Source organism: Furipterus horrens, unplaced genomic scaffold, assembly GCF_987537825.1.
Source record: "Furipterus horrens unplaced genomic scaffold, mFurHor1.1.pri manual_scaffold_8, whole genome shotgun sequence".
Taxonomy (NCBI): domain Eukaryota; kingdom Metazoa; phylum Chordata; class Mammalia; order Chiroptera; family Furipteridae; genus Furipterus; species Furipterus horrens.
In genome coordinates, this window is record NW_028327178.1 from 103,044,235 (window position 1) to 103,068,894 (window position 24,660).

The window sequence follows — 24,660 nt, forward strand, 5'->3', positions numbered from 1 at the left end:
AGAGGTTGGCCACAGCTTAGAAACTTGAACCACTAAAGCTGAGTTCAGTGTACATGAAGGTTCATCATATTCCTCTTGTAAAGTTTTGTTTGTCAATAAGCAAATGGGGAAAATATGGCTTAAGGAAAAGAGCATCAGGGACCTCCCCCTTCCAGCTGCTGCCTCACCCTCTTCTTCACTGGCTTCCAGCTGAGTCTCATGTGGCTGCTCCCCTCCAGCCAGAACGGCCTCTCCAGACGAGGAGGATCAGGGAGGGAAGAGCACCTTAGAGCCACACAAAGTACTTTTCCATCCCAGGGACCAGACATAGTTGTATGTCCATGCCTGGCTGCAGGAGAGGCTGGGAAAGGCAGTGTTGCTGTGGCCCAGTAGCTCACTTGGTTAGAGCATCATCCTATACACCCAGGTTGTGGGTTCAATTCCCATCAGGGCACATACAAGAATCAACTACATAAACAAGTAGAATAACAAATCAATCTCTTTCTCTCTCTCTCGAATCAATCAATAAAAAATTTTTAAAGGCAGTGTTTATTCTGGATGGCCATATGCCTAAAACTCAGGGCTTCCGTTACCAAGTGAGAAGGGGTGAATGGAGACCAGGGTTCGATTTGCATTGTCTGCTACCGCTCTCATCCCTCTGACATTGGTAGAGGCAAGCAGGGTGCCACAGATGGGTGCTCAGAGCTGGCAGTGGAGCTAACAGCTACCGTACAGCTGGTGGGCCTGATGATGTTTAAATATGCTTGTCATTTACATATACAAATTAAGCAATCTGCTTGAAGTCTCCGCTCCGCTTTGGATGCAGAAGCGAGTGTCTGGCTTCCTTTGCTCTCCCAGGCTGGGTGTTCACCTCTAGTAAGCCGTGTTCCTGCAGCCAGGATGGCAGTGCCATTTCCTATGCTGTAGCTAGAACCAAACCCAGCACCTGGACCTTGATCTGGCCCGAGGCCTGGATATTTGTTCAGACAGTGTGTGGAATGGAGAAACCTGTTCAGTCTCTTCCCCTGGCAGCTGAGCCACCAGGTGGAGGCCAACCCAACAGAACACATAAAGCCAGGACGTCCCAAACCACAGCTGCTTTTATACCACCCTTAAGATTTTTGCCACGTACTTTGCTCTTCAGCCAACTGTTATTTTTTTAAAAAACACCTTAAAATTGGTTTTTAAAGGGATCTCCTATCATTGCTGTAGAAAGAAAACCAGTACGGCCTACACCTAAAAGAAGGTAACTGAAAATCTAGCTAAGATTCTGCCAAAGGCTCTGAGCCTGACGCCTGCTTTCTTTGTTAAAAACAAGCTAGCATTAAACTGACTTCCTCCTTGAGGTGTTTAAATGGATTGAAAGAATAAAAAATGGAATTAACTTTTTCACATCATCCTTCAATGTCATTTAATGCCTGTCAGTCACCAACAACAATCATTTCTCCTGGGCAACATGGCTGCACTCTGTAGACTTGTTTCCCCATCTGCACGATGGGGATCATAACAGTACTTACCTTACAGGAGTGTTGAGACTATTACAAGATCATGCATGTAAAGTCTCAGAATATCAAGTGCCCAGCTCACCCCCTAGCCAGGTAGCTTAGCTGGTTAGAACACTGTTCCGATACACCAAGGTTGCAGATTTGATCCTGGGTCAGGGAACATATAAGAACCAATCAATGAGTGCATAAATAAGTGGAACAACAGATTGATGTTTTTCTCTCTAAAATCAAAAAATAAAAAAAGGAGAAACGTATTTTTTTAAAGGAGCAAATTAAAAAATAAAGTGCCTGGCTCATCGTAAGCACTCAAATGCTAGCTCTTATTACTTGTCAGTTTCATGGAGAAGGTGAAATTAAAGAACTAAGCCCTGGCTGGTGTGGCTCAGTGGACTGAGGGCCGACCTGCAAACCAAAGGGTCACCGGTTCGATTCCCAGTCAGGGCACATGCCTGGGTTGTGGGCCAGGTTCCCAGTCAGAGGTATGTGAGACGCAACCACACACTGGTGTTTCTCTCCCTCTCTTTTTCTCTCCCTTCCCCTCTCTCTAAAAATAAATAAAATCTTTAAAAAACAAAAACAAACAAAATAAATAAATATGGCTTGAAGGGGAAAAAAAAAATCCCCAAACCCAAGCAACTCAAACGTCAAAGAAGCAGGGAAAGAGGACATAAAACCCCAAACACTTTATTTAATAATGGAAGACACTTTATTATTTTTTTAAATCGTCTCTCAACATTTCAGCTCTTGGTAGAAATCAAACGCCAAACGTCCGCATTTTAAATCAGCGTGTGTGTAACTCGCTCACAGCAACCTCACACGGTTAAGACACACGCCGGGGGACAGCACGCTCGGAGCGGTTCCTGTTCCAGCCCGCGACACAGAGCTTCCACGCTGTGATACACACACACCCTGACCTTACTCTCCGAGGACAAGTCAGCCGTTCCTGCCCTTGTCCCCTGCCTAAGTTACGTGGCATCACGGTTAAGGGTAACTGTAGTGCTGGAGTGACCTGGAAACGGAAAACTAGAAAACTAGAGCTCTCGGGCGTGGGACAGTCATTGACACTTCTGAAATGGGGAAGGGAAGGTCAAAGGTGAACGCCCCAGAAAGAGGTGGGCTTAGTAATAAAGTCGGTTGAAATTCAGCTTTGTATACACAGTGAATATCTACATGTGACCCACTAGCTATATAAAAAAAGCCATAGAAGATTTGAAAAACCTTAAGCTCAACTGAGTTAGAAGAACACCAGCAAATTCACAGTGGCCTCAGGATTCAGCCAGATTTAAATTTGTTCAAGAGCTGAATACTTCCTTCTACCAGAAAACCCACTGCATGTAAACTCCTGCAACATTCTGTACATCACAAACACTTATGGCTAGAAATATATTATTATTTCACAAAGAAGCAGTTTTATTTCCAAACTCTTACCCCACTCCTGCTCTGGCCCCCACAAGGAAAATCCAGGGGTCAAGTCATTCACATGAGGAGTGTAAGGGGCCTTCGGGTTTGGAAGCGCTTAGGCTCAGCTGAGAATCTCAGGAGACGTCCGTCTGACGAGCGCAAGCCGACTCCTGCCCCCTTCTAGTGCAAAGAGATCACAAACGGTGCGGAGTCCTAGACACAGCTGAAGAGGAGGGGACCGTGATGGAGGGGTGATGGGAGTCCCAGATGAGTTTCCTTCTGGTGCAAAAAGATCGCAAACGGTGCGGAGTCCTAGAAACAGCTGAAGAGAAGGGGACTAAGACGGAGGGCTGATGGGAATCCCAAATGAGTTTCCTTCTGAAGCGAGACTCAGGAAGTCCGGAGTGCAAGTTCACCCTTGGCAAGTGGCAAAGACCGGGCTGCAGACCCGCGGGCGGGGCTCCTGGCGCAGCAGGCGGCCATCACAGTCCACAGGGGCACAGACCTCGCGGCCCACGCCCGCCCCGGGGCGCACACTGGAGGTAGGTGTATAGGTTCACTGTAGGGAAGATGGTGGCTCTCCACCAGCTCAGGGGGTCGTCTCTGCTCCTTCGCCCCATGCGCTCCGCTCCACCTTCGGGCTGCGGGGAGCGTGAGACCCTCCCTTGGAAGACTAAAGAACCCAGGGCGTTTTTATAAATAGCTACATAATTAATGTTTTAACCACTTTGAAACACACAGCAAGGTGAATATTTATTTAAAAATAAATTTCAAAAATATCTATTTACAGTATAGTAAGAGGGGCATGTGCAAACAACAGAAAGGGGGAAAGTCAGTCCTGCTGTGGAAGGCCCACGCTCCCACGCACTGGAGCGAAGTTCACAAACACCGTGGGCTGAACTGAGCTGTGATGGCAACAGGATGACATTCAGCTAATACTGGACTCTGTTCACCTTTGAAACCTGGGGCGCGGTGGGGGGCAGGGAGCGCAGGTGGGGACCCTTGTATTTGGGACGAGGGTGGCGAAAGGATGAGCCATTGGGAGAGGCCCAGCATGGCAGGAGGGCTCATTTCACAAGCCAACAGGCCTCTAGCTCGCCGCTCCAGGTGGGCATGGAGGTGACCTGGAGGGTCCTCCCCAGTCCAGGCTGGCTTTGCAGTGGGAGATAGATGTGGCAAGAGTCCCAGAGACAGAAATCCTCTTTAAAGAAAAGGGAGCGGAGAGGTTAGCAACAATGAGTCTGAATGGAAGTGCCGCCCTCTCCCCCGTCAGGCGTCACAGCAGCCAACAGAGAGAATGTGTTAGTCACTAATGAGCTCCCACATAGTGCAGCCGACCCGACTCCCCGGCACCTACGTGGTCAAGTGCAGGCCTCTGCGTCCCAGATCAACGCGTGAACACCTCGTCCCCAGGAAAGCAGAAAGGTCCGCGGGGTAGCCCTTGAAGCAGGGGGGTGCGAGGCCCCGTCTATCTATACACGAGATGGGAGAACTGGGCGGACTTGTAGTTCAGCTGGGTGTGGGGCATGAACTTGTGCAGCTCGCTCTTTTTGCAGCAGGGGTCGTAGTGGTAGGCGACGAGGCAGGCGTCGCAGGAAACCTTCGAACACTGGGTGCAGGTGTTGGTGGCCCCCCGGCAGTTACAGAAGCTGCAGCGGGAGGTGGCTGTGGCGGAAGGCTTGGGCTTTAGGTGGAAGTGCGCCAGCCGGTCCAGGCCTTGCGTCTGGCCTGCGTACTTCTCCCTCGGAGATGACCCATGGGCCAGGCTGTCGTGCGTGGAGGACTTGCTGGGGAAGGCGCTGGGCTTGGAGGCTGGGGGACAGGAGAGCAGGCTGTCGCAGCGCTGGCAGAGGGAGGAGCTGCAGGACAGGCCGCAGGTTTGGCACTTGGTCAGGGCGGACTCTTTGGCAGGGGGCGAGCGCTTGTGGTAGAGGGCGTGGGCGTCGTTTCGGAGCAGCCACACGTCCGGCCGTGGGGCGTCCTGCCTCCGGTACGCGGCCCGAGGCTCCGAGTCCGTGTACAGATCCACGTCATCCTGAGCGGAGAAGTACGTGCCGCGCAGCAGGCCGAGGCCATTGCTGGGGGAAGAGGAGGGAAGGTCATCGGGGCTGCCATGGGGGGAGCTGGACATGGTCAGGAGCGAGGAGGAGGGGCGGATGATCTCATTCTTGAGGTCGTCCCCCACGTCTGTTCCCACGGGCTCCTTCCGCAGGCTCAACGAGGCCTTCAGGGGTGGCTTCCGGCTCTCCCAGTAGCTGTCGTAGGCGTCCACCGACCTTGAGAGTTTGGTTACACGGGGCTTGTAGTAGTCCTTGGCCGCCCGCTCGCTGGCAGACTTCTGGAGTGCCACACGGGCCATCGAGGCCGGCAGGTGATCCCGGCCCTCAGCGCGTCGCCGCAGGGCGTCCGAGCAGCCCCGCACGTCCTCTGCACTGCTCCTGCGCTCGCTCACCACGTCCAGCTCGGAATAGCCCTTGTCCTTGACTTGTGAGTGGATTTCCAGCATCTGCTCACATTCCACCTTGGCCAGAAAGAGTTCAAAGGAGACCATCTTCACCTGCAGGGTCTCCACCAACTCTGTGAGCTTGTATGCAGTCCCCAACTCGGGCACGTAGCCCATGTAATTCAGGATGGTTCGGATGTCCTCTTCCAGCAACGTGGACTTGACGTAGTAAACAAAGGGGCCTGTGTACGTCTAGAAGGAAGGGGAGCAGACAAAGAGGCAGGACTTTCTCTCTGAGACACACAAGAGAGACCGCCTCAAAGCACAGTACATCCAGCTCTGGACGGGAGCACAGGGAACCACAGAAAGGGAAGGCAGCGATCCCCGTATCTCTCACTGCAGAGGCCGAGGCTAATGCCTACCCGCAGCTCAGTGCCCGGGTGTGGGGGAAATGATGTAAGTGCAGGGAACAAAGCCATTAGCTTCCCGCACCCCCAGGCACTGTAGCTCTGCTCCCCATGAGGGGGCGGGGCAGACTCGGTGAAGAAGAGGACTGGTCAGAGGCTGGGGCCCAATGAGCAGTGAGAATGTCTCTTTCTGACATTTGTACAAAGGCCTGAAGAATGGGGGGGGGGGGGCAAAGTAGGTTGTTTACAGTTGTGGATCCGTTAAACTGTCTAATCCTGCATTATTAATTACTTACTGCACCAGTTCCCATACAAACCACTGGAAACCTCCTTTTGCCCCGCCCTGCATGTCAGACCGAAGGCCCTCCCTGGGTGGAAACCCTCCAGAGCCAGCAGTGCCTTCAGCATGAGTCAGGACTCTCTCTCTCAAACTCATCCTCCTCGCACCTCCCTGCTACTCCGGGGCCTCTCGGCAGCCTCCTCACTGGCCTCCCTGCGCTTCTGCCCCTCTACAGTCTAGCGCACACACACCAGCCAGAAGGGCTCTCTTCAAATGTAAACTGATTCCGGCACTGCCTTGCCTCCCAGCCCACTAAGGATAAATCCGTGCCCTCTGCCCTGGCTGCCACCTGCCTTTCCAAACTCCCGGCTGCACGTGAGCTGCCAGGGGCAGGGACCCAGTTAAGAGATGACATTAGACAAACAGGCAGGGTGGGGAGCCATGGGGCCAATTCTGGTTATCTCAATGGCAGGGGCACCGTGGGAGGGTCTGCGGGCAGAGGAGGGACGTGATCAAATTGGCACAAGCCCTCTCAAGACGGCCTGGAAGGGGCAAGGAAGCGGAAGGTGCGTGGGGGGGGGGGGGCCGCCCCTGGACCTCACCTTGATGCTTCTGAACTCCTTCTTCCACGGGTAGAGAAAGAGGTTGACGCCCACCGTTTCCAGCACACCGAAGGCGCAGTGCAGAGCCCGCAGGCTGGAGGAGCTCAGCGCGCGCAGCGAGCTCTCCACCACCTCATAGAACTGGATCAGCCGGAATCGATACAGGGGGTCCACCTTGTGCAGGCTGAGCAGGGCCGCCGCCGCCGCCCGCAGGTACTCATCGCTGCCCGGCCGCTGCTTGCTGGGCGTGGTGTCCGCTCTGCCCTCGTGGAACTGCACGTACTTCCGAAATAAGTCATCCTTGTATTTTGTATCCATTGAACTGGGCTTCCCCATCCGATCCAGGGACGAGGGGCTACCTTATCTCCTCCATGGCCTCTGGGTCAGAGGCAGGGACATGGCGAGAAGCACTACCACGTGGCCCGCCTGGACCAGCGCAACGCTGTGGAAGGGGAAGAACGAGAAGCACGTCATTCCACGCGACGGTCCACAAATCACCCGTGGCCGCTGCGGCAAAACAAACCAGAGAGCCGCCCTAAGGTACAGGGGCACCCCCAGCCAGGGGCTCCGTTCTGCTCTTCACTCGCACCTTCAACTGAACACGGGTACGTGCCTCCCAACTGAGCTCACCAGCGGGAAATACAATTAGGAGCACCTTCCCTGGTTTTGTGGAGAGAAGAGAGGTGTTCAAAAGCCCTCCTGAGGCGGGGACAGTCAGGCCTGAAGGCAGAGGAGTGTGCCAGGCAAAGTGGTGCCGAGCGTGTGAGGGCAGAGGCGGGGTGGGCAGGGAGAACGGCCCTGGGCGGACACCAGCAGCGCTTACTGCGTGCCCGGCACCCACGGTCCTAGCGCGTCCCATCTTCTCAAACCGCCCCAGGAGGTAGGCGCCGCTGCGACCCCATCTCACAGATGCAGTCACCGAGACACAGAGGGGCGGGAAGAAACTTGCTGCAAGTGGCAGCACCACCCAGACGGAGAGCTGAGGTCAGAGCCCCGGCGGTCCGTGCCCTCCGCCACACCCTGCTCTCCCGAGGCAGGAAGGAAGGAGCTTGGCCGAGAAAAGCAAGGCGCCTACAGGGCGGCCCAAGCGGTGAGAGGAGGGGAGGTGAAGCTGCAGGCACTCGCGGCCGGAGGCCTGTTCCCCAAGGCCTCAAACAGCACTAAGAATTTGAGGTTTATTCCAAGAGCCATGTGAAGCGCCTGCCTGAAGAGTTCAAAGCAAGGGGAAGAGGGACAGGATCCTATTTGCAATTTTAAAAAGACACCATGCTGGCTGCTGGCCTCCAGAGAGAGCTTTCATCTGCCTTTGGAGGCCTGCGCTCCCCTTTACCTTCGCAGCCGCTCACAGGCACACTGGGAGAGGAGAGAACGTTCTGAGCTGGGACACACGGGATTCATACACTCTGGCAGTCTGCTTGGCCACCCGTTAGTAGAACATCTACAGATCCAGCAATAACCTTTTTTTTCTTTTTTTTAATTTACTGATTTTAGAAAGAGAGGGGAAAGGAGAAGGAGAAGGAGAGAAGGAGGGGAAGAGAGAGAAAGAAACATCGATTTGTTGTTCTACTTACTGATGCATTCATTGGTTGCTTCGTGTACATGCCCTGACCTGGGGATCAAACCTGCAACCTTGACATACCAGGATGATGCTCTAACCAACTGAGCTACCCAGCCAGGGCCAGTAACTGGATTCATTGAGGGATATTGCCCGGGCCAAGGGCAGGCAACACGGCACAGGGGTGACACGGATTCCAAAGCCAGGCTTCCTGGGTGTGAATCCTGGGTCTGCTTCTCTAGGCTGCTTTGGCAAATTACTAAACCTCTCTGGGCTTCCATTTTCTCACCTGCAAAAGGGGGCCAGTAATAGTACGCAGAGTCCAGAATTGGTGGGAGGATTGTATACAATCAGTATACAAAGCTCTTCATAGAGTGCCAACCTAAAAAGTCCTTGGTAGACAAGCAGCCATTCCTGGTGTCTGAAGGTGCTATATCCCCTAAGATGCCAAGCTTTCTCAAGAAGATAAGATCAGAGTGGGACCAATCTCTGACTGGGTGAGGGCTGTGCACTTTCACCCTCGCCTGTCCTGCCTTTCCTGACCACAGCTCCATGGGTACGGGGGCCATGACCCAATTACTCAGTAAGGTGACCTAAGCACAGGTAACCTAAGCAGGGTATGTGCTTTAGAAATGCCCGCTGTCTGAGTGAAGGAGGCTTCTGCTGGCAGTGGGAACTGGTCAGGGACCGAGAAAGAAGCTGCAATGAATGAGATGGATGGACCTGTGGAGTACGTTGGCAGGTCTGAGTTCAGCTCTGCTACAGGCCTACAAGCCTGGCAATATTATGAGGTCAATAAAAGCACCCATGTCCCTATGAGCCATTCATCTGACTTCTCCAGTTTTGGGGAGTGAGGGGTGAGACATGCAGGAGAACTAGGGACTCAGAGGCCCCCTTCTCCCACCCACTGCCCTGCCAAGGAAGCCTAACGTTTAAGAACAGAGAGAACAGGAATTCACGAGGCAAACATAACTCCACTTGGAATAAATTCTACCTCCTGACCAAGGTCAAAGGCTCCACGTGGTCAGACCCCTGCTCACCACTCACAGTAGCCTTTCAAGTCCCTCTAGGTCCCCCCACATGAACTGCCTCTCGTTCCTCAAACACAGCAAGCGCCTTTCTGTCTCAGGTCCTTCGCACGTATTCCTTCTGCATCTTCTTCTTCTGATTATTCCCACGGCTGGCTCACTCTCATTCAGGCCTCGGCAGCCCTCCCTGACAACGCCAGCTAACTGACTCCCACCTTCCCATTTCCTCCTTACCCAGTTAGCCTGGGATAGTCACCACCCGAAATTATCAACATTATGACGCATTTACTAGCTTCCTCTCTTGGTCTCCCCATTACCCAGTAAGCTCCACAAGGGCAAGGACCACATCTGTTCTGTTCATCATCATGCCTAACACAGAGCCTGGCATTTAGCAGGAGTTTGATAAAACAGGTGACTGATGCCCACCCCTTTGCTTTCTTTAGCTCTCCCAAGAATCCTGAGAGAGCAGCTGGAGAAACCAGGAACAGAGGCTCCGTACCATGACGTGCCGTCAGTAGCTCTGGACTAGTAAAAGGTGGACCCCGGATTCCAAGCCTGGCCTTCTGACTTGGGGCCCGTGTTCTGCCCACCCCACCCCCGCGATTCCCGAGCCCAACAAGGATGTACGCAGCACCTACCTCATGCCAGGCCCTGGATGCAGTGGGGGCGGGCACAGGGTGGTAGGAGCAGGAAGGGACAGCAGTTGAGAAGACATAGCCCTGACCTCAATTCTAGCTGAAAGAATTTACTGTCTAGTATTAAATTATGTGTGTACTTAAACAAGAAAACTGTATTGCAACCTTGCTAATAAACACCCATATGCATTTACTGCTTTGTATCTAACGGAAGCTTCCATCCTGCCGCTGGCCCCAAGGGCTGTTTGTGGGTGCACCTGAGAACAATTTAAATGGGGGACGTCAAGCACCCCCAACACTGCTATGAGTTTTCTCCAAGGAAGTCAGCCTCAAGCCCACAGAAGCCGATTTTTTTAAGTCAGCCACCCTCAAGTTAGAGTCTGCGGCTCTGTGATCACACCACAGTCCACACCCTTGTCTGCTGCTGGCAAACAATAAACCAGGAGAAGGGATCCAAACAGCCCAGCTGGTGCTCAAAATCCTAACTCTAAAGTCAAGGGTAGGAAACCCATCTAAGAAGAATCTTGAACCAACCTAGGCTAGGTAAGTGAGGGAAAAGGTGAGAGAAAACAAATGCTAAAGGAGAGAAGGAAACGAACAAGGACAGTGATCCCTCCCTTATCGCGGGTATTACGTTCTAGACCCCCCACCCCCATGATAGGGGAAAATCCACGGAGTAGGAACCTTACATTTATTTTAGCATTTATATATATTTTAAGGCTTTATAAACCCTTCCCACACACTTATAAACCGTTCCCAGGCCCTTATTAACCTTTCCCACTCCCTTATTAACCTTTTCCACACTTTTATAAACACTATTTATGTTCTTAAACATATTCTACGCTCTTAAACCTACGTAACTTTAACAACATACGTATACAGTACCGCAAAATCCCGCGATAGAGTGAAAAATCCGCGATAAATAGTTAAATATAATATTTTTAAAAATCCCGTGATGCAGTGAGGCCGCGATAAGTGAACCGCGATACAGAGAGGGACTGCTGTGTTGAGATCCTATGTGCTAAGCATTGGGCTTCCTGCTTCGAAGGCATCATCCCATTTAATCCACACGACAGTGCTATGAGGAAACCAAGGCTCAGCTGTTCAACAATCTGCCCAACAGAGCTTCCGAGGGTCAAAGCCGCAACCTGAACTTCAGCTGGCTGACCCCGAGGCCAGCGCTGTTTTCCATCTATCGCACTCATTTAGTGTTAAAATTAATAGCATTCACGACAGCATTAGTATACAAGGGTCTTCTGCTGAGGCTCAATGATTCGAGGAAATCCACAGGACAGCTCCAAGGTTAAAGAGGAAACTGAAGCTCACAGAGGCCAAGTCGCTTGTCTGTGTCACAAGGCTAGGAAGAAGTGGATCTGAGATCTGAAACTCAGTCCATTGCCAAAACCTCAAGCTCTGAGCTGCACTGCTTTAAAGCAACGCGGCCCCGCGACATCTGCTGGACAGCTCTGCTAAAACGGGCTCGGCTAAGCTAGAATGTCCTACGGCTGGGAGAGCAGAGAGGAGTTCCAAAAATTCCTGTAGTAGCGAAATTCACATCTTCCCACACATAATGGGGCAGAAAGAGCCACAAAGCTCCATGATGTAAGCTCAAGGGCCAAGGCAAGAGGCTGGCCAGAGACTGGCCAGTGGGGAGGCAGCTGACATCATCTGTCCGGAATACATTTCCTGAGAATACGGGCTGCACTATAGCCGGAGTCTTTTCTGAGCACAGAACCAACAATGTATTCCCAGCACTCTGCAAGAACCCAAGACACGCTCGCTGCAAAAACAACGTGGTTACAGAAGACCAGACAGCGCAGTGACAGAAGCTGTTCATTTCTCCAGGCAACCCAAGAAGTAGAAAGCCAAGACGTGCCAGTCTGACGGGGAGGTGGGGGTGCGGGTGCTGGGGGGCCGGGGGGGAGCGCACTTGAGCATCCCTAACAAAATCAGGCAGGTGCCCAGAGCCTAAAGGCCTAGTCAGCACTTCCTGCACCCACAATCTGGGTCCCTTTGGAAAAGCACATCAATGAAGGGCGAGGCACTGGATACTGCAGGCAGGGAGGTGGTAGCTTTTTAATTATTATTTTTAAACATCTCAAAGAGAAACTGTATCTGTATAAAATCCCACTGACTGGAACTGCAACAATTCTGGGTAGCAAAGCCTCAACTTGGCTTTACCTCCGCTGGCCCATTCAAGCAGAAACATTCCCCAAGCTGCATGTGAAGGCTCCCCCCCTCCGTGCACGGGAAGGAGCTATTTTGGTCCCAGCATTGCCCCAGTCCACAGGTTTACAGACCCCGGGTCTAGCTTCGGCGGGCTCAGGCTTCCCTCAGCCTCTGAACAGTAGCAAGAGGAGAGCAGTCCAGCCCCTTCCACCTCCGCACTCCACTCCTTCGCACTCGTTCCAAGCCCGAGGCTCTGGAGATCCATCCAAGACGCCTTCCACTGGCTGTGAAACACCAGAGTCCCCAAACCCCAACCGGATTCCAGAGGAAATCAGAAAGAGGCCTTCCAAACCTCTGAAAATAACCTCGGCGGTGCTGAAATCGGGCTTCCCTAGTGGCAGCTGCCTCTCCGAGGGGCCCTGAAGGAAGCGCTGTCCCCTCCCTGCAAGGGACAGAAGCTGGCGGCTGCTCTTCCCAGCCACGTCAGCCGTATAAAAAAAAAAACACAAACAAACAGCAAAAAACCCTAGACCCCTGGTCCCAACCTCGGGCCGTCCCCACTGGCCTGGGAATGAATGAACAGCAGCCATCGTTTACTGACTGCCTGCTGTAGGCCAGGGATCTCGTTTCATCCCCCCCCGCGGTCCTAGCACGCAGGTTCACTCCCATTTAACTAATTAATTAGGCAACTGCGCCGCGGAAGATTAAGTGACTTGTCCAAGGTCACACAGTGAGGTCAGCCGCCAAAAACTGGGCTACGGACCACTGCGCCGTAACTGCCTCACACTGGAGTTGGGGTGCCCTCCTCCTCGGTTCGTGGCCGAAAAGGGGGTGTTCCTCTTGAGCCACTCATGGCCGATCCTAGGGGTCTGTGAGGCAGCCCTGGGGGGTTTAAGGATTCTGAGGACAACCTGAGCCCTTTGGGTGCCGAAAGGAGGGCCTGCCCGTCGCTCCCGCCCGTCGCTTCCGCCGTCCGCGAGAAGACCCGTTCCCTGGCCACCGAGCCCCACCGACTCGGGGGCGCCCTCCGCCCGGGGAAGCCCCAAAGGCCGTTTCCGCCGAGGCCGCCCGCACTTACCCTGGCACTTTCCTCGAGGATGCCTCGGCCGAGGAAAGCGAGAAGAAGCCGCGGCCGCCGCCGGAGCCCGGCCCGGGTGGGCTCTCGCCGCTCCGGCCGGCTGCAGGGTAAGCAGACCAGTACCCCCGGGCCAGCGGCGACCCGGAAACAATCGGCCAGGAAGTGACGTCCCTCGGAGGCGGGTCCAAAGGGAGGCCCGGTCGCGGCTGCGCGCTGGGCTGGAGGAAGACCGATGGCTACAGGCGGCAGGGGAAGAATCAGGAGGCAGAAGAGTGAGCACAGAAGCCGGAGAATTTCACTATGGAAACTAAAAAGCTACAGCCCTGGTTGGGGCTAGGACCCGGAAATAAACGGGCCAGGAAGTGACGCACACCGTCGGCCTCAGGATGGCAGCTAGTCAGGTTGTCATGGGAACCGGTCCGGAGCGGGCGGTGGAGCCCGGGAGCTGGGAGCGCCGACTGAGCGACCTTCGGGCTCCGCCTCCCGGAGCTGAGCTCCCGACTTGAGCTCCCGACTGCCCTTGAGCAGCAGCTGACAGTTGGATCCGTCGACTCCTTTTTACAGAAGGAAATACCGAGGCTTAAAAGGGAGCAAGAGATGCCCAGGATCACGCGAGGCTGAATCCAGCCCAGAGAGACTTGTTACAGGCTCTCAGGAGCAGGGTCCCATCTTTGCCTTTGCCACTTACTAGCTGCGTGACTTTGCACATGTTACTTTACCTCTCTGAGCTTCAGTTTTTTTCATCTGTAAAATGGAATAATAATAGTACCATCTCCTGGGAGTCATGTGAGAATTGAGTTCATATATGAAAACCAATTATTACACTAGTTGGCATAAAGATCTAGATACATTTTGCTTTTCGACTCTGGTTAAGTGAAAGGAAATGACCTCTCTCTGTCCTCAACTTCTTCAAATGGAAGTCGGCGTTGGGGAAGACCAGGGTATTGCCTTCTTGCCTTGTGACTTTTCACCAGGCACCTGTGGTACCCGCGTGGCCTACAGTGGCATCGATACTGGTGGCTTGCTACTTCATTTCATGAGTTTGTCTTTTCTCCCACCCACCACGAGGACCCAGTTTTTATGGTTCACCACTCACTGAATCCCTAGTGCTTGCAAAATGCCTAGTACACACTCAAGATTGTTGAACATACTTGCCACTGAACCATTCATTCTATCACTCTTAACTTACCCAAGACATTTATTAAAGACTGGAGCCCACTCCATGCCAAGTTCTCTTCCTTCAGCATGCTCTTGGCTCCCAGCACCCTTCTGGCCTCTGTGCCTCTACATGCTGTTCCTTCCGTGTGAATGTCCTTCCCCGCTTTTTTGGCTTCCATCTCCAACTCAGTCCTCACATCCTTTCTGAAGCTTTCTCTGATTTCTCCAAGCAAAGATGAGCTTTCTTCCGGTTCCCCACAACACTGTCTTTCATAATTTTATCTCAGCTCTTACCACAGTGGATTACATATATTTTTAAACATGACTCCCCCACAAGACCTGGAGCTCCTTGGACATCCATGTTTTCCCTGAGCTCTGAACAAGTCTGATCATGAGGTGTCCAACAGATGTTCCTTAACTGGAGGATTCTCCCTCTCAGCCTTGATGTCCCCAGCTAAAGCCGGTGGGTCTTTGTCTCAGGAGTCAGTGATATAAGCATACATGGGGAAACATGGAGAACCAGCAACCTGCTATTCAAACAGCAGCAATTACTATATCTGTTGCTGTCTGAGGGCCACTCAAGGTCTTTGTGTATCGTACTTTAGCCTCAGCTCATGTTTAAGCTCCTCTCTTAATCACCTGCAGGGTGATGGTGTTTACAGCGATTCCAGCTCCACCCAAACTTACTGCCTTTACAACAACTCAAAACGGTCCTTTGGAAATTGTTGAAAGGCTTGCACGAGCCTGCTAATAAGTCCCTTCCAGCGCTGTGGTTCTGTGACAGACAAAAGGGAAACAGATTTTTAAGAGAGCTTTACCAGTAGGAAACCCTGATCATTCAGACTTGGTGACATTTCATATCAGAAAAGACCTGGCCCAGGCCAGGCAGCTCAGTTGGTTAAAGCATCATCCCCATATGCCAAGGTTGCGGGTTTGGTCCCGGGTCAGGGCACATGCAAGAATCAAGAAATGAGTGCTTAATAAGTGGAACAACAAATTAATGTTTCTTATTCTCTCTCTCTCCCATCTCCTCTCTCTTGCTCTAAGATCAATAAATTTAAAAAAAATTTTAAGGAAAGAAAAGACCCAAAGTTGCTGAAGAGAACCATGTTACTCATCTTTTAGACAGGGTTGAAGGCCCAAGATTTTTCTGCTTGGTGATGTGAAATCACAGAAGCATCTTTTTCAGATTTTATTACATAATGATTAGCAGATTATATAACAGTCATGTAACAATGATTAGCACCTCTACTTCCTAACAGCCAACAACATGAACAATCTACCTACTTCTTTCTATTTTATAAGGTTTTTTTATAATCACAAAAGTAACACATGAATTCTAATGATACAGACGTGTATAGAACAAAAAAGTGAAAAAGAAAAGCAAAACTACAGCCCAGTAATTTGATTTCCTGGGCTCTACCAGAAAAATAACTGCACAAGATACCTGTTGCATCGTTGTCTGTAAAGCAAAAACAAAAAACAAAAACATTCTAAATGTCCCTCAGTAGAGGAATGGTGTATGCATACTAATGACTACGATATACCAGTTTAAAAGGATTACATAACTCTGCAGGACATGTGAAGCAGTGAAAAAAGAAAGACATACCCTGAAGTGGAAAACAAAACATTAGTCAATACTATATATTTTCTAAAGGTGTGTACACATGGGGACAATAATGCAAATATAGATCATTTGTTTTTTAAGTCATTCTACAAATACATCTTATGTGAACTTAATTAATTTATTTCTCCGCCAGAAATCAGTTATCTCCATGACAATATAACTATACCTGTTTTGCTCACAATTTTATCATTACTGTCTGCTCTATATGCAATAAGAGTTTCAACAGTATTTGTTTCTGATGGAAGTGTTTACTGATGTCAAGTTTAAAGGGCTTAACTGTGAGCAAAACAGACACAGGCCCTGCTCTTAAGGAGTCTACAGTCTCCTTATCAGAAAGAGAGTGTTAATAAACTAGGAATAGGATGAACTAAAAAGCCATAATTCGGAATTGAAGGTGGTAAATGTTATGAGAGGGATTTATAGCTTAGAGAATAGAGAGGGGACCTTTGACAGGGCAAATTGGGGACAGTCTCAAGAAGGAAGTGGCATTTGAGCTAGGCTTTGAGTGAGTTGGACATGTGAGGGTCTCCAGCTTTCCTTCTCACTGAAGGGAAGAAAGCAAGCAAAAAAAGTACTGGAAGCTGAAACTCAGCTGCCACCACACCCATAAGGTGGGTGTAGCTAGGTACTAGAGTAAGGCAGTCTCATACTGTGTAGTACCAGACATTAGTATTAACGTAGTCTGACATTGTTCCTGGCTCACGGGGAGCCTTCAATAAATACTTCGGTGAGAGAACAAATATCACTGAACCGCTACCATGTTTCAGCCAATTGTCGCCAATTTCCCACTTGATCATGATCAGATATTTAGGTTTCTGAAGAGGAGCGAGAAGTACAGATTTTTTCAGTGGAACTTCTCAGTTATAAACATCATGTGTAAATATGCTTCCTAGTAGTAGTCTGCTGAGGGAGCCCACAAGAAATAGCACCCTGTAGCAACAAGCACCTAACACCCAGATTCTGCTTTCTAAATACTATTCGTCCACTAAAAGGAGCTAAGTCTCCTTGGAGAAATGACTGATTCTTGGGGCCGGGGCAGGGAAATTTCAAGGTGAGCCTGGAACATCTTATCGAGCCAGAAAATAAGGACATGCCCAAAGAATAATGGGACACGTCAAAAGGACATGAAAACCACATTGGAGGGGGTTCCTAGTGGCCAAATCTGGGACAATTTGAACATCAAAATAAATAATGGTAGTATCAGACTATAATACTTCAGTGAGGAGGGAGGGGAGAGAGAAACCATTGTCCCATACTGATACCAACCATGAAATAACAACATAAAATACCGTGTTTGCCAGAGGAACATGCTCCAGGGCAATGTGGCCCTGGATGCCAGGTCTGACCTCTGCACTAAAGATGGATTATGAACAAGCCGCTTATGGTTAGAAATATGAGTGAACAAGGCAAGCTGGGAAATCGGGGAAACAGGAGATCAGCTCAGTCTGTCTCTGAGAACCTCAAATGTTAGGTTGAGTCTGACTTTGCCCCTGAGGGCACATGGAAGCCACTGAGGATCTCTGAGCAAGATGGTGATCACAGACCTTGCCCTCCAGACCAGGTGTTTGGTGCTGGGAGGCACCAGGCTATGGCGAATAAGAAATCAGCATTTAAAATGCCTAGAAACATGGCACAGTGGAACTGAAATGACACTACAGCCAGTAGACCTGATTGAAGTACCTGGTACGGCATTTAGTAGCCCTATGAGTTGGCCAGGGCAAGTCCTTCTAAGAGGCCGGACTCTGGGGCCAGGATGCCTGGGTTAAACTTCGGTGTCTACTGTGTATAATAACCTTTCTGTGCCTCAGTTTCTTCATCTGTGAGATAAAAAAAGATAACAATAGTACCTACTTCTATACAGGTTATGGGATAGTCCAAGTGAACACTTGGCATTGTACTTTTAGGCACTAGCTATTATTGTCAGTCCTTTTTAATGAAATGTGATAATGCTTAGAAAGAACACCCAGTTCTTGGAAGGGAGTAAGCCTGTAACTAAGGTTATCCACGATTAGGATCATTGCTGTACAACATGAATTTGCTGGGGACTAAGAATTCCGTCTGGTTCTCAAAGGTCAGAATTCATTCTGACCACCCACTGGTGGAGGCAGGGCTAGGGGCAGTTAGTAACCCCGAGGAAGGCTTGTCTTAAAATGAAAGCTGGCAAAATCAGCCTTCTTCACAAGCAGTAAGCAAGGCTTCCCCCCTCCCCCGTTATTACCTCAACATAAACCCAACTGCCAACCACTTCAAAGTCTTCATGTCAGCTGAGGGAAACAATCAAAAGTCTAAAGGGCTGTTTATTATCAGATTCCACCCAGCCAAGGCCAGCTCCAAGGAAACACAACACAGGGGGTTGGAAATGTCAAAGGCTCAGGCAGCACCTCATCTGGATGCTTCTAAATGGCTCCTGAAAACAGTAACCCAGAGGTTATGAGCTCCTGGTGTGCAGTACATTGGTCTCTTGAAGTATTGGGTTTCAAAGAACTGTTTCTGGAACCAGCCATCTTTGTCCTTCCCTTGAGGCAGGCAGGGGGAAAGCTACAAACAGGTTGCCTTTGTTACATAGTAATGCTATTTCAAGACAGGAAGGCAAAGGAGAGTCTGAAGCTAAAAGGCCTGAGTCCAGATCCCAGCTCCGCCACTTCTCAGTTGTGTAACTTTGGACAAGCTATCTAACCTCTGTGGGCCTTGATTTCCTTATCAGTGAAGGATTAACTGGAGTAAATACCCCCAAGAATGAGTGAAAGGTTAAATGAGCTAATACTTGTTGGCAAGGGAATGGAAAAATGGGAAAACATGTGCACTGCTGTATGTAAAACAGTGCAGCTGCCCTGGAGAACAGTTTGGTGGCTCCTTGAAAAGTTAAGCATAGAATTACCATATGACTTAGCGATCCTTCTCCTAGGTATCTACCCAAAAGAATTAAAAACAGGGGCTTGAACAGAACATTGTGCACCAAAGTTAACAGCAGCATTATTCACAATAGCCAAAGGGTGGAAACAACCCAAGTATCTATCAACAGGTGAATGGATACACAAAATGTGGCATACCTGTATACTGGAATACTATTCACCCCTGAAAAGGAATGAAGTTCTGATACATGTTACCACACAGATGAACCTGGAAAACATGCTATATAAAAGCCAGTCAAGAAAGGACAAATATTATATGATTCTACTTACATGAAATGTCTTCAGTTGGCACATTTGCAGAGACAGATAGTAAGACTAGGTATTACCAGGGTCTAAGGAGAGGGGAGAATGAAGAGTGATTGCTTAATGGTACAGAGTTTCTGTTTGGGGTGACGAAAAAATGTTTGTAACAGTGGTGATGATAGCACAACCCTGTGAATGTAATTAATGCCACTGACTTATACACTTTTAAATGGTCAAAATGGCAAATTATATATATACCCACAATAAATACATATATATTCATAATAAAAACACTTTTTGATAATGGCATTATGGTTTTATAAGTAAAGGGGCCTCATGTTTACAACTTACTCTCAAATATTTTAGGAAAAAGAGTATATTTATATATACATGTATATATATATATGCCAGCCATATGTATGTATATGTATATGAACATATATATATAGAGAGAGAGAGAGAGAAAGAGAGAGAGAGACAGAGAGAGAGAGAGATGAAACAATAAGACAAATGTGATAAAACTGGAGAATTTTGTTGAAGGAGTCTCCGGGAGTTCTTTAAAATAGTTTTGCAACTTTTCTGTAAGTCTAAAATTATTTCAAAATAAAAACTTACAAAAAGAATGACCTAGCCCTGGCTGGTGAGCACCCGCCTTTGAACCAAAAGGTCAGCAGTTCTATTCCCAGTCAGGGAACATACCTGGGTTGCAGGCCAGGTCCCTGGGTGAGAGGCAACTGATCAATGTTTCTCTCCCTTCTCCTTCTCCCTGCCTTCCTCTCTCTCTAAAAATAAAATTTTTTAAATTGTTTTTTAAAAAAGAATGGCCTAAATGTAAAATATTTCAGCTCCTACAACTAAAGAATAAAAAAGATAACCCAGTAAAAAATGAATAAAAGACTTGAACACTTTCCAAAGGAAGACATACCAATGGCCAATAAGCAAACAAACATATGCTCAATATCGTCCATCATTATGAAAATTAAAGCCCCAAGGTCCCACTACACACCCACTACAATGGTTAAAATCAAAACGGCAGACAACCAAATGTTGGTGAGGTTGTGGAGCAGCTCATACATCATTAGAGGCAGTGGAAAATATTTGGAAAATGGTTTGGTTTGGCAGCTTCTAATAAATTTAAATGACCCAGCAATTCCACATCTATGTGAATACTTAGTCTTTTTAATGTTTTGCTAATTGTGATTATTTCATTCTATGATTAGTCAATGTCTCAAGTCACAATACATGCAGTTGGCCACTGATGGTAGTGGATTTAAATCCCTATTTCAATCAGCCTTGATATTACTCATTATTCAGTTCTAGTTCCTGTCAGATCATACTGAATCATTGTTTTTACCTCATTATGTGGCTGATTCTTGATGTAATATAAACTGTAAAACGCTGTGTGGAGTAACTGGTAAACTATTTTTATGTGGTCATCCCCTGTGTCTTTCCTGTTTGTTCAAATCATTCACTGCCATATCCCAACCCCCTATAGGGTCCCAGGCACACAGAAGCTATTGGTTGAATGAATATTTACATGTCAGTGTTACTGATGGTAAAACTCCTTGCGATCCAGGACTACGTCCCTTTTTTATTTTTTATTTCCAGGCTAAGTACCGTGACCCACAATGGGCAGGGACAGTAAAGCCTTAAGGAACTGGAGAGAAAAAGGTGAGTCTCTGCGCTACCGGTCTGCCCCCTAGTGGTGTTGGTGGAAATTCCTCTTGCCTCTTACCAGTTTGGCATCTTCAATCTCTTTGAAATCAAGATAAAATTATTTGCCCATAGACTAATAAATGTAGTAATACATAATGGCGTGAATTCTGCCTACTTTAGATAAGTATAGTAGTAAGTTTTGTACGTGACCTGAGGCTGAGAGACAGGGTTTGAGGGTTACTTGATTTGAGGGCTGAGGTCACATCTCATCATCTCAGCCATTTTCCCATGGGGCCTAGTGCGATAGTCTTTCATTTTTACTTAAAAAGTGATGCGGAAAAGTTTAGAAAATGCAGTAGGGGAAAGTTCGAACAATACAAAAGGAAAGAGGTAAGGAGTAAGTCTTTCTCCAGGCTCAGAAGGTAAACCCTAGGCCCCTGGTTTCCCTTCCTGAACTGGTACCTGACTCTCAGCACCCCTTCCAGCAGCGTCATCAGCTCCTGTGCCCGGGGCTCTCCCAGCTTTAGCACTGAAAGCCTGACACCCTGGGAAACCCCTCAGCCGAGGCCTCTACTCACCATACACAAATACATACCACTTACATTACTCAGCATCTTGGTGTAATTTTAATTAAAATTATATTGCCAAGATCATTCCCTATAGAGTCATTTAATAAACAATACGGAGTTACATACCATGCACTAGGCGCTGTTTTCAAAGCTAAAGATACAGTGAACAAAATGGACAGAAAAATTCCTGTCCTCATGGAGTTGACATCACAGTAATTATATGTATTGTATGTATTTAATCACTCTGCTACTGTGATCAATGCTGTCCTGGACATTGATTTATCTCACAGTTTCTGTGGGTGAGTAGTGTGGGGCAGGCAAGACTCGATCACCTCCCACAAGAGCAAATCTCCCTGCAACTTCCATGAGGATCATTATTTAGTTGAAAAACTTTTTAAAGCATCAGTTGCCACCCATCTACCTTACTGCCTATTAGAGACCACATCTTTTCCCCTAGCACTGTATCTAATCTTCCCTGCACTCTGCAGAGGGCTTGGCACATAGTAGGCCCACAGTGACTCTTCATTGTATGTGAAGGCTTTGAGCAGAAGCTATTCCCCCACTCCAGGCTCACAGAACCCCAAGAGTAGCTGAGCCCATGTGGGCAACCTGGGAGAGGCTCCCAAAAACTAAGGAGAGGCAGAGACTTGTGGGAACTATTTTCCTCAAAAACGTTAAGGGGAAATGGGAAGAGGAAATTTTGTTCATTTGACACACATCATTAGGTTGATTGTTGCTGAAAAACAGCAAGTATGAGTGTGGGGAGGAGGAAGGACTGGTTATATATTTGCAAAAAAGGGATAATGGGGACATTGTCACTGGGGATGTCTCAGAAAAACAGGAAGGGATGTAACACATTCTGTCTCATCTCAGCATTGATGGGGGTTAAAGAAAGACAGTGCAGGCTAGTCGTACTCAAAGTATGGCCCCCAGTTCTGCAACTTCAGCCTCACCTGGAAAACAATTAGAAATGCAAATCCCCAGGCTACACCCTAGACCTGCTGAGGTGCTGCATCAGGAACTCCAGAGGTCCGTTCCAGCAGTGGGTGTTTTCAAAAGCCTTCCAGGTGACTCTGATGTACAGGCACCCTGGAGAGCACAGGTGCCCAAGTCAGACTGCATGTGATGTTGTAAACCTGACTCATTTTCCACCTGTGTTAAAGGGTCATTAAATCTCTGTGTTTCATTTGCATAGCTGTAAAATGGAGATAATGACAGAACCTAAGGCATAGGTTACCATGAGGATTTAGTCATGTGAAGTGCTTAGAACAATAAACATTCACTATCAATATTCTGGAAATGCTGTCCTCTTGTCTCTGCGACTAAATGTATAAGCTCTTGGAAAGTTCATTTCCAGAGACCAAATGGGGCACTCGGTGGATCTGAAGCTCAGCTCCGGGGGTACCCTGCTCACCCCCTTCCCCCACCCCCACAGCGTCTGGCATCAGGTATAAGGACAACATGAAGGCTTGTAAATACCCACAACACGCCTCTGCCCACCCCCAACGGAAAGGGGTAAGAGATCAGATGAGTGGGTGCCTAGCATAAGAACAGGAAGCAGAAACGGGAAGGTGTGAACATTGGCCCGCTTGGGCTGCTGCCTCCATGCCCAGTCATCTGCTGTAAGATGCCCATATGGATAGCTAACAATAACCCTCCTGCTGCTGCCAGGTCAAGCAAAACCAATCCAGATGATTGGGAATGGAACAAAGAAGGCACAAATTTGCATTCAATTAACCTGGTTTAACCAACATGATAAATTTATCCCCTCCTTCCTGGGAGGCCTTGGTGGCATTTCAGGTGGTTTAATTGATTATTAACTTTCCAGGTCAAGAAAACCATGTAGAATTGTTAGCACAGACTGCCTTTTTAAAAAGATGTCTCTTTTGTTAAATGGGCTGTAAGCAAGAGTTAATTGGGTGCAGTAGAAAGTCGAGAAAGTTGGGATTCAAAACATCTGGGGTGTAGGCCTGCTCCTTTCTTTTAAGACTGAGTTGAGTATATCTCTTCAAACTTCAACTTTCCCATCTCCACCACGCCAGCGCGAGCTGGATGGAACCCCATCGCCAGGAAGCATGTGAACACAATATTAAATAATGTTGATCCAGGGAAGGAGACGTGCTTCCCATTACTTCAGCTTCCACTAGCAAGCCTCGGGGTGGTGGTAGCCTGTCTTCAACACCTGCCTCATAATGGCTACTCTCTCTTTGCAGCGTCATCAGTATTCAGCATGAACTAATGATATTGTTTTGTTTCCATTGTATTTTTACAGTTTCCTTGTAGAAACAACTGATACCGCTTTTCTGTTTGTAGCTCAGGACTGACATCAAATCTCCCTTTTAAATTTGTTTGCTTATGTTCATTTATTTATTTTTTCTTCTTTTAAAATTCTTTTTCTGCCCTGGCTGGTGTGGCTCCATGGATTGAGTGCTGGCCTGAGAAGCCAAGGGTCGCTGGCTGGATTCCCAGTCAGGGCTGTGAGAAACGCTCACAATAAAACACCGGGACACAGGACTTCAGCAGCAAAGCGAGGCTTTTATTCACGAGTCTGCAGAGCTGGGCGCACCGCCAGCCAGGGGCATGAACGTACAAAGTAGGCAAAGAAAACTGGTTTTATCCTAATGCGATTAGCTCCCCTCCCTAACGAAATTAGCTCTCCCTCCCCTTTCCTCCCCTGTTTCTCCATTACTGGTTAATCTGGGTTCACAATCTAATGCAATTAACGACTTAACTCAGGGTGTGATTAAATAGGGGTAATCTAGTTACAGGTCTTTCTCCAACTTATTTGCAAAGTTATCTAGCTCCATCTTCCCCTGTCTCTGTGTTTGGTAGTAACAGCCTTCCTCCTTTTGGTCCCAGAGGTATGTGTGAGGAGCTGTGGAATGTGGTTTCCTCGCCCCTTTTCCATGATTCATCTGTTAATTATCTCCTACCTGTTTGAGAGTCACTGGCTTGCTTCTTTAACCCTAAAAGGGCACACGCCTGGGTTGCGGGCCAGGTCCCCAGCTGGGGGCGCACAAGATGCAACCACACATTGATGTTTCTCTCCCTCTTTCTTCCTTCCCCTCTCTCTAAAAAATAAATAAATAAAACATATGAAAAAGACATTCTCTAAATAAATAAAATTCTTTTTCTTTTTTTACTTGCTTTAAGTTTAAAGAAATCAACTCGGTTTGAAGAGAAATGTTAAGTAATAGTGCATAGCTAAACAACCTCCTTTTTACATTTAGAAAAGAGCCTGAAGCACAAAGCCGGTTCCAATTTTCCTGATCTCTGCATCCGTTTTCCACATTTCGCAGACTTCCCTCGGTCTCCCCTTACTCCCTCCCTTCTGGGAGCCATGAGGCGTGGCGTAGCCACTAGTCCCGCCCCCAGACCGCTGCACAGCCTATAATCCACGCCCGGAGAGTCCC

At 48.7% G+C, this 24,660-nt stretch overlaps 1 protein-coding gene across 2 annotated transcripts; it reads right to left on the minus strand.

Moving 5' to 3' along the window:
- Positions 1–3,862: 3,862 nt before the first annotated feature.
- On the minus strand, positions 3,863–13,245 carry SPATA2 (spermatogenesis associated 2). Of its 2 annotated transcripts, XM_090286554.1 has the most exons (4): positions 13,083–13,245; positions 7,948–8,098; positions 6,618–7,059; positions 3,863–5,580 (listed from the first exon to the last, which is right to left on the minus strand). In XM_090286554.1, exons 3-4 carry the CDS (start codon positions 6,951–6,953, stop codon positions 4,354–4,356), a joined length of 1,563 nt encoding a protein of 520 aa, XP_090142680.1. In that variant the 5' UTR covers positions 6,954–7,059; positions 7,948–8,098; positions 13,083–13,245; the 3' UTR covers positions 3,863–4,353. The 2 variants fall into 2 exon arrangements, with proteins under 2 accessions (XP_090142680.1, XP_090142679.1); XM_090286553.1 differs by lacking the exon at positions 7,948–8,098.
- Positions 13,246–24,660: the final 11,415 nt, after the last annotated feature.